At 42.2% G+C, this 11,952-nt stretch overlaps 1 protein-coding gene across 1 annotated transcript; it reads left to right on the top strand.

Moving 5' to 3' along the window:
* The first annotated feature begins 566 nt into the window (after positions 1-566).
* ASMT (acetylserotonin O-methyltransferase) lies at positions 567-8,753 on the top strand. The gene is made up of 8 exons (XM_058800309.1): positions 567-640; positions 1,989-2,163; positions 4,091-4,220; positions 4,913-4,981; positions 5,503-5,621; positions 6,406-6,546; positions 7,750-7,872; positions 8,282-8,753. The coding sequence occupies exons 1-8, from the start codon at positions 569-571 to the stop codon at positions 8,491-8,493; spliced, it is 1,041 nt and encodes a 346-aa protein (XP_058656292.1). The 5' UTR covers positions 567-568; the 3' UTR covers positions 8,494-8,753.
* Positions 8,754-11,952: the final 3,199 nt, after the last annotated feature.

The raw sequence follows: 11,952 nt of genomic DNA, 5'->3' as shown, positions 1-11,952 counted from the left end.
GTAGATTACATCCTTGTAGGCTTCATCTGAGTGATCGTCTTCAGAGCAAACTGATCACAGTAAGAAAACAGCAACAGATTCTTACAGCTTCTCTTTGGACTTGCTGCTTCTGCACTTAGGGATGAGGGATACACTACTGCCAGCCCAGGGTCCCCCAGACTGTCCCCACAGCAAGTTTCAAGTCTCAAGTAAGATTCTGCTTTGGTTTATGAATGCTGGTGCATTGCACTGAGTTCAGGTTCTTGGTATTCTTCTGTACTGATTCCTGTTTTGCTTGTTACAAGCTTTCAAGGCTTCTGAGGTACCACTGTGTTGCTGACTGATGAGCTGACAATACAAGCTTTAATCCACAGTGCCTTATACTTGGTGATGGAAGATCCAAAGAAACAGCTGAACCAGGTAGAAAGACCCATCAAAGCCAAATAATTCAGCTAAGATGTTTTGTAACCAGTGTATTTCTCAGAAGCAATAAGATTATGTGGATCAGCTGGTGTGCTTTGTGTTTGGTTAAAAGAAGCTTATTTAAATTAAGAGAGCCAGGAAATCTCTGTCTCAGTCCAGAAGGAAGATGGGTTCCACAGAAGACCTTGACTATCCTCAAATCATCATGCAATACAGCAATGGATTTTTAATCTCAAAGGTAAGAAATATAACTCTTAGAAAGAGTATGCAGAAAGAAATATTAGGGATTTCTCTTTAGATCCTGAATGTAAGTCTTTGGAAGAGGTGAAAGCACTGCTATAATGACTGTTTTTTCCAAAGATATTTTTAAGGCCCAAAGGCAAAATTAAGTAATTCTACTCTTCTTATTGTTTCCTGATGTTATTTGCTTAAGCACATGGGCATAAAATTATAATATCCAGTGCAGTGGATGATTTTTTCCTCATTTACTACTTAACTTTCCTATTGTCCCTTGCTGATCCCCTGGCCAACATGGTAACGGAAGGAATGCTCTTTGGTTGTGCAAAAACCGCTGCACCTTAAGCTCCTGAAAGGCACAGCTGACAATAAAGAGAGGAAAAACAGATAATGAAAAATCCCGTTGTGAGAAAAAGAGGGGCCCAGTGCTTTCCAAATTAACACTGTTAGTACTATGTTTTAGAGAAACAATTTCAACTTTGGCCATGTTAAGCCATGTTCTTAGGGTAAAAGGAGCTTCATTGTGCAGGAATAACTGTAGCTCAAATCATTGTAGATACAGGCAGTCTGTTAAATTGATGTCTTTGTTACTGTTTCAGGAGTGTTTATGTGACCAGAGTAATAGGCTCATACTTGTAAAATTGACTGTGTATAGCTAAAGAAAGATGGTTGGTTCTTTTTTTTTTTTAATGTATGGTTAGCTGTGTTTGTCCGAAGGTTGATGAATGTTGCTGGAGAAATTAAACAACTCTAGGGAAAGACTGGGCAGTTTTGTGCAGTTAAATGAAACTGTTCTTCTGGATGAGAGGAACCTCCCTGCTTTTGGAAGATCACTATAGTCCTTCTCATCAGTGCCTGAAAGCAAGGTACATAGAATGGGATATTCACCCTATTGCAAGCCAGGAGAGAGTCTCCAGGGTTCACTGAAGCATGTGCTAGATCCTAGTTAAAGAACAGAAACATAAACAGACAACAAGCACACCCACCCAGACTTGCCTTTGTTCTTTCTAGGAGATTGTGAGAATCTGTTTCTAAACTAAGAAAGAGGAAAGGACATTTACACACAAAATCTGGTCTCTAAATGTGGACTTTTGGAAGCCAAAAAGCATTGGCTGGCTTCACTGGAAAAGAAAAAAGAATAAGACTAATGAGTGCATTACATGCATAGTATGTTAATATCGGTGCTCAGATAAATTACAATTTAATAATTGGACTTGTTTATATGAAATACAAGTTTATCTGAAATAAATATTATTAAATTTATATTTTCCCTACTTAAGCAGCTTGTGAAATGCAGTAGGCTTTGTGCTTTCACCTAATCCCTCACTCCCATCTTTCCCTACTCCCAGGTTATGTTCACTGCCTGTGAGCTGGGGGTGTTTGATCTTCTTCTGGAGTCAGGACAGCCTCTGTCTTCAGATGCCATTGCTGCAGGTCTGGGTGCCAGCACCATGGGGATGAGAAGACTGCTGGATGCCTGTGTGGGATTGAAGCTCTTGGCAGTAGAGATGACACAAGAAGGAGGTAATAAAGGCAGAGGAATGGAAATAAATTGCAAGATTTAAACCTCTGATGGTTTTGAAAGTGAGGTAAGATGTGTGGGCAAAGGTGATACCAAATGTTAAGTCAGTTAATGTAGCTGGAAGAAGGAGAGAATCACTCTTAGGATTTACTCTTCAGCTGGAAGAGGAGGCAAATGTCAGCATGATCACAAGTATAAAATGAAACACAGGCACAGGGCTCTATATTCCTAAATGTCTTTGTACATGTGACTTTGGAGAAGATATTTAGGATAACTCCAAAAGCTCTGTGGAGCTTGTCTCAAGAAATCTCTGTGGTATGGACAGGATTTTAAACTTAAAACAAAATGCCAGGGTGGATGGTAACAGCATGATTTAAAACAGGTTTTGTTCTTCTTAGGGTTTTTACCATTATGTGAACTATTTTGTTGATCAGAACTGAGAGGTGATAAAAGTTTTTCCTTATGTCAGAAACATGGAATGCACTTGGACAGAAAGGATCTGTAGCCATCAGACAGCTGGTCAGGACCAGCTAGAGTCTCACAAATTGTGTCCCTTGCCCTGCCTTGTGTTGGTATACTCTGCTTTAGGGATTATAGTTGTTGCCAAAAGGGTTTGGGGAGAGCAGGATCTATCTTTTATATTCCTTTGGTATGTAAGTCCTGTGGGTGAGTGATGCCACAGCAGATGCATTGGAGGGAGTGGGGAGATTTCTGGGAGTCCTTTAGGCATTCTTCTGTTTGCAGAAGGTCCTGTCCTAGTGAACTGAGGGAGTGTATGTGTGGCTGGCCTACTGTTTTGGGGACTTTCTCCCCACCTGCTGACCTTGTTGATCAGAAAGAAGACTTGTCTGCAAAGAGTTCTCACTTAGAGCACACTGAAAGCTTCCTCTGAGAGGAGAAGCCTGTATGTAAATTGTAAGAGCTGCAGGGGGGTCGCATGGTTGGGACGGACGGAGACGAGATCTCTTTGAAGCCAAGTCGTGTAACTTGCAGTTTATTGCAAAGGGCGTGGGTGCAGGGCCCTGCTGGGAGCTGCCAGCCGCAGCTCGGAGCAGGCCCGAGAGAAGAGAGGCCCAAAGTGTAAGAGAGTTAAAGACAAAGGTTTAAGAGTGGAGAGTATGTAGAAAGGAGGGGGTGAAGAAGTGCAGAGGAGAAGACAAAGAGACAAAGAGAGAAAAGGGTGCGAAGAAGAGCGCAGAAAGATAGAGCGAGACAGAGAGAGAGTGAAAAGAGTGCGAAGTTCCCGTTACAATACAATAAATCATCTTCTGTGTTGAATATTCAGATTCTCATTAACCAATCTACTACAGCATGCATATCCTATAACATTTCCATACAACCTATAAGAATCACTATATTACCATACTATGTTTACATTTTAAACCCTAAATCTTACTCTTTGGGCCCCATCTGCCAAGCTGCAGGGTCTGCTCTGACACTTAGGCCTGCCTGCTTGCAGAGGGAATTGTTTCCTCCAGGGGAGATTACATTCAGCTGGTCACATCATTGTTTTCCCGTTGTTCAGCAACTAAGGGATCTCAAAGGTTGCTTTCATTTCAATCTCACTTATAGTTTCTATATTCTCAAAATCTTTTGCCAGGCAGTCATATTTATAAGGCTTTCTTGTTTCATCCTCCCCAACATAAATGACATCTCTTAAAAGGCATTTTTTTTGCTTTTCTTGAAAGAAATAGTTGGGGCTGGAGTTAAGCATAGGGAGATGGTGTTTACCTAGATGGAATGAGGCAACACAGATTTCAGCAGCTCTCACCCACTGCTCATTGCAGTGGAAGGCTTTGGTTGTAGAAGTAATGTGGCTGTGTTTTTGGCTGTATAGACATCTTCTGGTGATAAACACCAAGCTGTACAACAGACTTGGCAAGGTGATATATCATATATGTTAGTAAATATATTTATTTTATGCTTTAGCCCTCTACAGAAACACAGAAATTTCCAATGTCTACCTCACAAAATCAAGTCCAAAGTCTCAGTATCACATTATGATGTATTATTCCAACACAGTCTACTTGTGCTGGCAGTACCTGGCTGATGCTGTGAGGTAAGGAGGAGTGCTGTGTGCTGTCTGGTGCTTTGCAGCATCTGTGTCAAAGCTCTGAGTGTTGTGTTTCTGGGGAAGAACTCAGTAAAGATGCTGACTCATTCTCAGAAATTAAAAGCAACAGATAATTCAGCTGTTAACGTGGCCATATGTGTGCTTTCCCCCCCCTCCTTGTTTTCCATTTGTGTATGTTCTTGTTTTCCTTTTCCCTGTCATTGTAGAGATGATATAGAAATCAGATTTCTTTATGTGTCACCTTCAGTAAAGCACTTTATCATTACAGTGGATCTTACTGGATGTGGCATCAACAAAGTAAATAATGAGTAGTGGTGGCTAAGGGTCCTTCTGTTGCAAAGGTTTATAGGGGCAGTTAAGTATGGGTCTGGAGTCTCACTTGTTCCAGTCCATGTCAAACATGATGACCAAACATGGTGTAGATGACGGTGATGATTGTATCAGTCTTGTACCTTTACCTCAGATGTGCTCCCGTAAATGACAGAATCCTGGAATGGTTTGGGTTGGAAGAGGCTCTAAAGATCATCTAGTTCCAACCTTCCTACCATTGATGCCACTCACTACATCAGATTGCTCAAAGTGCCATCCCACCCTGATCTTGAAAAGAACCAGTCATTCTTGTGAGAGGTTGAGAAATATATCAGCACTCTCATAGGCTTTTTCAATTACTATTTTAGAGAAGGAAGAAACCAATATGAAAGAGCTTTTGGTGTTTCATCTAAAGACCCTTTTGGAGCAATGTACAGGTAACCATTAAAATATTTACAGAAATTTTATTCTTCTTGTTGTGGATAAAACTAATGTTTTTAACTATGACTCAGGACAATTAAATATGATAAGGTGAGAATTCCTCTCATCAGCATCATGCAATGTTTTTACTTCTCAACAATATCAATTACTGCGATGCTGTCTGATATTTTGAATAGAAGTATGTAATTTTCTAACCTGAAAAACATCACAGATCTCTGACAGAGGCAATGATAGTTGAAGGAAAAAGAAGTCCCTTGGAAATTCTGAGAATGAGCAGCATAATACACTGTTGGATTTCACGAGTCTTAATTCCCTATTTAAATGCATGAATTCATAGCTGTACACTCCTGATACAGTATATTCAAGGTAGGTTTATATGCAAAGAGGACATATTCTGTGTCAATAAAGCCAGAGATTTTTGTTTAAGCTAAAACATGTAGCAGCAGTTATATGATAGGAATCTCTGAGGATGTGGTAAGGAACCCTCTCTCTGTGCTGTCTCTGTTTGCCTTGCTAGATCAGATGAAGAAATGCTAAAATTCATGGCTGGCCAGAACTCAATATGGAGTATATGTGGCAGAGATGTCCTTGCTGCATTTGACCTTTCCCCTTTCAGGCAGATCTATGACCTGGGAGGTGAGTGTCAGGAGATCTTCTTTAACAAGCCTCTGAACTGTCTTTTATAAGCTCTGCAGAGGAAAACAACTCCTATGTTATATGATGGGCAAAACAGTGGAAAGTAGGACATAACAATATAAGGAGAATTTTACTGTTTTGGTTGGTTAAAAACAGAAACGTGAAAGTGATGAGAGCATTAGAAAGCTGAATGTTTTTCTTTACAGTCTGATTTATGTAAGCAGTCACTCATCCCCTCGTGGATGTGGCAGCTTTAGCATTTTTCATGCCTTGTTTGATGCATTCTTCCAGTGCCAGACTCTCTCCTTCTTCCTTTACAGTCACTGTTGTTGAGATACTGCCTACAGCCTCTTATCCTGCAGCACCCTGCTGTCCCAGCACTGCTTAGTGCTGCCAGGATTCACAGGACAAGGCAGGGTCCCTCCTGGCCTCCCTCACTTCTTCCCCAGAGCCTGGCTTAGTGACTGTTTTTCACTTTTCACCTTCCAACACCTGCAGCTGGTCTGGCAAGGAGGGAGTGTAGGAGTGGTAAGGGCAGGGGCTGACCCCACATGCCTGGGTGCCGCTGCCCCCAGGCCTTCCTGCAGAGCACATGGAGACAGTGACTTCTCCTGCCCCTCCTCTTCCCTCCCAGCAGCACATGGGAAGAGGTGTCTCAAGGGGTCAAATATACATTGCCAGCTTCCATGAGGCTGAATGTACCATTGCCTGTATACTTTCATGGGGATGTCACTGAACAGGTTGGGTTTGTGTCAGTACTGACCTTCTTTTCCTGTCCCCAAAGGAGGTGGAGGAGCTTTGGCCCAAGAGTGTGTTTCTTTGTATCCAAATTCTACTGTCACAATTTATGACCTGCCCAAAGTTGTGCAGGTGGCCAAAGAACAGTTTGTTTCCCCTGAGGAGCATCAGATCACTTTCCATGAAGGTAGGTGGGGACAGCGGTGTGGAGTTGTCACAGCTGTGGCTCCAGAGCCCTGGCTCTGCTCAGAGGTGTCATACTGGAGGCTCAGGTCTCCAGCTGCCCCTTATGGGGACAGGGTCTCAGGCTGCAGCCTCCCCAACCCACCTCTGCAGCTGTTCCAGCTGTCCTCCAGCAGCTGTCAGAGACACAAGTCAGTTATTCAGCAACAGTAATTCCTGAAGAGAGCTATTTCATTTCTTAAGAACAATGGTACATTAGCAAAAAAAAAAAAAAAAAAAGAAAAAGCATCATGCAATTTTGAAATCTGCTATGCTTTGCTATAAATTTTCCTAACACTCCCCTTTTCTCCTGTGCAAACCTCCTGGCAGATGTGAGGGACGCCAGGTCTGCTCTGAACATGGGTTTTTCCTTCTCTGGTCACAGCTGATTGATCTTCAAGTCCTAAGATATTTTGGAACATAAAAGTGGGTGAGCTAGCTCTTATTCCTCTTGCCCAGACCACTGATCCTGCATAGTCTTTGTACAATGTATGAGGAAAATTAATATAGGGAGATCTCATTTTTAATGTTTACAAAAGTCTTCAAAGTGCTGGAAGTGCTTAAAATTGCTCAGATCTGAGAGAGAGAAAAGGAGACTTGAGGAGGGAAGGGAGTGTATAAAAACAAAGATGCAACAAAATGGGAGAAGAAACGACAAAGTAAAGTGCTGAGAAAAAAATCTGAATGCAGTACAGCAGGTGCTGAACAAAAGGAATAACAAGCTAGTGATGGAGGTGAGAGATGTGTATTTTTACCTACGGATTTATGGAGTAATTCTGTGATTACAGAAGATCTTTGAAAACTTTCTTAGAGAAGGCAATATTCTTTCCTTCTTTCTCATGACAGGAACTGTGTGAACCTATGTCCTTAGTGCAGTATGAATTTGAATTTCTGTCATTGGAGAAAGCCAAAACTCAAATTCTTTCCTGTACATCAGTCTGTTTCAGGATGAGTTATTGCCTTTAAATGTTTCAGATCTTCTTGAGACTGATCAAGAGCAAAATTCCCTATGCAGTGCAGCAGAGGACTTTGACCTGGTACCTCCATTGCCATCTGATATGTCTAAAGGACATTGCAAGCCTGGAATTGAACAGAACTGAAAATATTTGCATAACTCAGCTCTCAGTGTTGTGGGGATTTGTATAATGCATGTATTCTTGCTTCACAGGAGACTTCTTTAATGATTCAATACCTGAAGCTGAACTGTATATTTTATCCAAGATACTGCATGATTGGGATGATGACAAATGCAAACAACTGCTGGCAAAAGTCTACAAAGCTTGCAAACCTGGTAGGTGTGAATTCTTGAAGAGCAGAGGGACTCTTACTATTGTTTAGATAGGTGTATACAGCACAGCAAAAAATCCCATTAAGCATCACAATGAAGCCTCAGAGTTTCAAAAGCACTGCCTACAAAACAAAATTAGTAAGGTCCTGTTAATTTCAGCTGGGGAAAATGGGAAATTTCCAGCCCAGCCATAGCACCTCCTTCAGCTCTAGGATGTCAGTACCAACATAGCTGAGCAAGGATATCCTCTGATGCTTTGGCTCTTTCATTGTCTTCTGTGATGCTGAAATGTGACTTAATGTAGAGACTGCCTCTTCCTGAAAGTAAGGTTAGGATCTGTCCTTGTAACAGCTCAAAAATAGCTCACCTTTTCATTGCTCAGCTTGTGTTTTCTTTCTCTACTCTCCACCAGGTGGGGGAGTGCTCCTGGTTGAATCCCTTCTGAATGAAGATAAAAGTGGGCCTGTAGAAACCCAGCTGTATTCCATGAATATGTTGGTGCAGACAGAAGGGAAAGAGAGAACAGCAGCAGAGTACAGCAAGCTCCTGGAGGCAGCTGGCTTTGGAGTGATTCAAGTAAAGAGGACTGGAAAACTCTATGATGCTGTTTTAGGAAGGAAATAGTAGTATGTGTTTTATGTATGTAACAAAACAGAAGAGGTTGAGAAATATGCTATTCTTCTTAGTGGGCAATGATCAGCCTAGCTTTTAGTTAAGGCAGCCAACTTTTTGTAAGCTGCTACATTGTCAAAAGACTCACTAATAACAGATCTTCAACATGCATGTGTTACAAATCTGGAAGCCTGGCTTGGCTTGCCTTTGGATCTGTGAGAAAAAGAAAGAGCTCAGCACATGTTCCACAAGAAACAATCCACAAAAGAAAAGTGTAGTGTGTTTGCTTCAGCTTGTATCAGTCTTTCTGATTTTTGACACTGTATCTGACAAAAGCAGAGCTGAATTTGTACTTGATTTCCTGCAAAACAAAACTAATCCCTGTACTGAGCTTTTGTGCCTGCATTTTTATTCCTGAAATATTGATATAATAAAACCAGACCAAATTATGTCTCCTTATGGTCTTTTCAGAGTTCCAGGAGAAGTCGTGTCTGAGCCTTGGGGAGTTTTGCATGAAAAAACATATTAATTTTTTATTTTCTTTAGATTTTGATTTAAATTATGAAAAAGTATTGTACTTTAGTGACTGGTTGAAACCCAGGGATTCTTATTACAAGACAGGTAGGAAGATGATGCTGTGAAGTAATTTTGTTATATACTTGGGTTGTCCTTACTGCATGCCTCCTGCCATTTCTTTAAATCATTAGATCAAACACAGTCTGCCATTACCCATGCAGTTCTTGGAAGCAGAATAATATATTACTGAAGTGAGAAACATTTGGATAAGGCACTAAAAATCACTCTGCAGCTTTTTCTGGAACAGCAATTGCATTTCCCCATTAAGCTGGATACTAGAGGAGCTTGATATAGTTGACTCAGTAGCCATCTGCAGGAGCCTCTCACTCATGTGACTATAGGAGAAGGACAGGGAGAAAGTAGCCTCAGTACACACAGGAGACATAAGGCTCTAATATTGCAGTTACAGAGACATGCTGGGACAGCTTGCATGATGGGAATGTTGGATTTTGGGGAGGGTTTTGTTTTTTCTTCTAAATGAAAAATACTGTGAAGAGAGCCTGAAATAAGTGCTTTGCTACATGCAGGCAAATTAAAACCCTGTTTGTTCTACAGTTTCTGTGTTCCAACAGACATTTCTGATGACACCTTGCTATATATAAAGTCTCTTGTCCTTTTTTTTTTTTTGCTTGTTCTTGAATATGTTAAAAAGCTTTCAAAAAGCTTATGCCAGAAGAAAGGAAGGAAGGTGGAGGTTTCCAAGTTACCCATTTTTGATAATGAAAGCTGTTCTCAGGTTCATGCCCTTTCATGGTGCTGCAGTGAGAGGTTTTCTGTTTGAAGCAGATGGCTCTGCCAATAGAGTTCTTTCCCCATTTCACAGAGTTTTTTGCCATATTGACTGAGATACATTTTCTAGCTCCAGTATGGCTTAGGAGTAATGAATGAAAGCTGGCCACAGCTGGAGGGAATCAGCCCAGAGCAGAAGAATGCCCAGGGCAGGGAACAGCAGGAAACACTGAGACTGGTTGTGCTTGACTTGGCTGAGTGAAGTCAGCTGCTCCCCAGGCTGCTGTGAGAGGACAGAAACTTCCAGCAGGGCCTTGGCCTGATGGCTTGGGAGTTACAGGAAACAGCAGAGGACAGGAAAAGCCAGGAAATTTGCCATCTTAATGTGCTAACTGGAAGCTGGTGGCTGCTGCTTTTCAGAACTTGCTGATAGTTGTGGGTCATTGAAGAAGCACAGCCTTGAGCACTAGGAAAATGCTGCTTCAAATATAACAAAAGAAACAGTAACTAAGCAAGAAAAAAGCAGGAGAGGTGCAGAGTAAGGGACCCCTGCTTAGAAAGACAAACAGCCCCACTGCAGCAGGATCAGGCACAGTCTGGGGGCTGAATGCTGCCTAGAAACATCCTGCCAAAGGAGACTTCAAATGGAGGGCAGAAGGGTGGGAAACTGTCCCACAGGATCTGTGGCTGTAGAACCACTGTGGGACGGTGGGACCCACACTCCAGGTTCCCTGCTGGCTCCAAGGTTCAGCTCTCCCTTCTTCCACTCACCTGCTCTAGAGAGCCCTTGAGGCACTGGGGACCTGTCCACAGGCTCTCCTGAGCTCTGTGTGCTTCTATAAATGTGTGGGGTTTCCCCCCAAGATTCTCCACAGTGTTCTCCCTTCTAATGCTTTAGCCCTTCAAAAAAGCCTTATTGCAGACTAGCTTAGTGTAGCTAAGCTTAGTGTCGCTTCAACATTTTGAATGAATGCAACATTTTGAGTGAAGCTCTCTCAGGGTTATGCAGAATGCTCTACACTGAAGGCAGGCTGCTTTCTGGAACTAAGTAAGCAAGGCCTACAACAAATGGCTTCTTATAACAACTGTGTTAATGAGAAAGAGGAGGCAGATAGATAGCAAGTAAATCCTGATGTTTCTTCAGATGCCAGGCACATCTGTCCATGCTCCATCCAGCACAGCATGGAGCCCTGTTGGATTTTCCCCCAGTAAGTTGTACAGATGCTGTCCATGGAAGGAAACGTCTCATTTTGGGTTGTTTGGGTGATAATTTTCTTACAAGAAAGAGGCTGTTCTCACAAGAGCTTGTTGCTGCATTGTTAAAGGCAAGGCTGTGATGGTGGTGTGGGAGTGGGAGCTGCCTGAGGCCCTCTGAGCTGAGGGGTGTTTGGGGCACAGGACAGGCCTGAGGCCATGCTGGGCATGCAGCATGGCAGCTGCCATGGGCAGCACTGACTCCTGCATGTACAAAAAGCTCCTGCTCAGGATCAGTGCTTTCCACTCCTTGGTCCACCTGCAGCTTACCTTTCCCAAATATTTTTTGGATTACAGATTACCTTAATAACACATGAGCTTCTCAAGCCCTCAGAGCAGACGTGGCCTGTCCAAGGCGCTGACTCCCTGAGCACAATGTCTTCTGAAAGGCTGCCAGTAGAGTGGCCTTTTCAGAACTGGGAGTTCTCACAACATGCAGCTTCTGAAAGGGTGCAGCATACATGTCCAGGCTTGCTAAAAGCAATTTAATTGTTACAGGGTTAAACAGATCCCTTTAAATAGGAAATAGGTCTTTATGTTACATATTGGTGCAATCAGGCTGTCAGGGGCTGACTTAAAGCACATAAAATTTGTTGGTTTTTTTCCAACAGCTCAGTATGGGGCTTGAGAATGACTTAGAACTCATGCTGTTAGAAGGATATGTATTAAGTCTTTGTTCAGTGCTGTGTCTTGTACCTTTAAAATAGGTAATGCTTTGTTGAAATGGAATACTGTCTTAAACCCATAAACTTTCTGTGTGATGAATAAAGCAGTGCCTGTGTTATGCCTTGCTGGTTTCTTCTTTCAGCATTTATAGTACAAAAGGAAGACTGCAGTTCCAGGCTCTGATAGGAATACTAAGGATGCTATGGCTTGACAAAACTGTTCACCTCTCAATTCTTATTAAAAACA

The sequence above is a fragment of the Ammospiza caudacuta genome, chromosome 2 (assembly GCF_027887145.1).
Source record: "Ammospiza caudacuta isolate bAmmCau1 chromosome 2, bAmmCau1.pri, whole genome shotgun sequence".
In the NCBI taxonomy this organism is placed as follows: domain Eukaryota; kingdom Metazoa; phylum Chordata; class Aves; order Passeriformes; family Passerellidae; genus Ammospiza; species Ammospiza caudacuta.
The sequence above is the reverse complement of the archived record's forward strand: the minus strand, read 5'-3'. Positions and strand labels throughout refer to the sequence as shown.

Coding starts and splice junctions, on each gene's coding strand:
- ASMT (XM_058800309.1), top strand. CDS start 569: ATGGGTTCCACAGAAGACCTTGACTATCCTCAAATCATCATGCAATAC. Junction 5,622..6,405: donor GCAGATCTATGACCTGGGAG/GTGAGTGTCAGG, acceptor CTGTCCCCAAAG/GAGGTGGAGGAGCTTTGGCC. Junction 7,873..8,281: donor CTACAAAGCTTGCAAACCTG/GTAGGTGTGAAT, acceptor ACTCTCCACCAG/GTGGGGGAGTGCTCCTGGTT.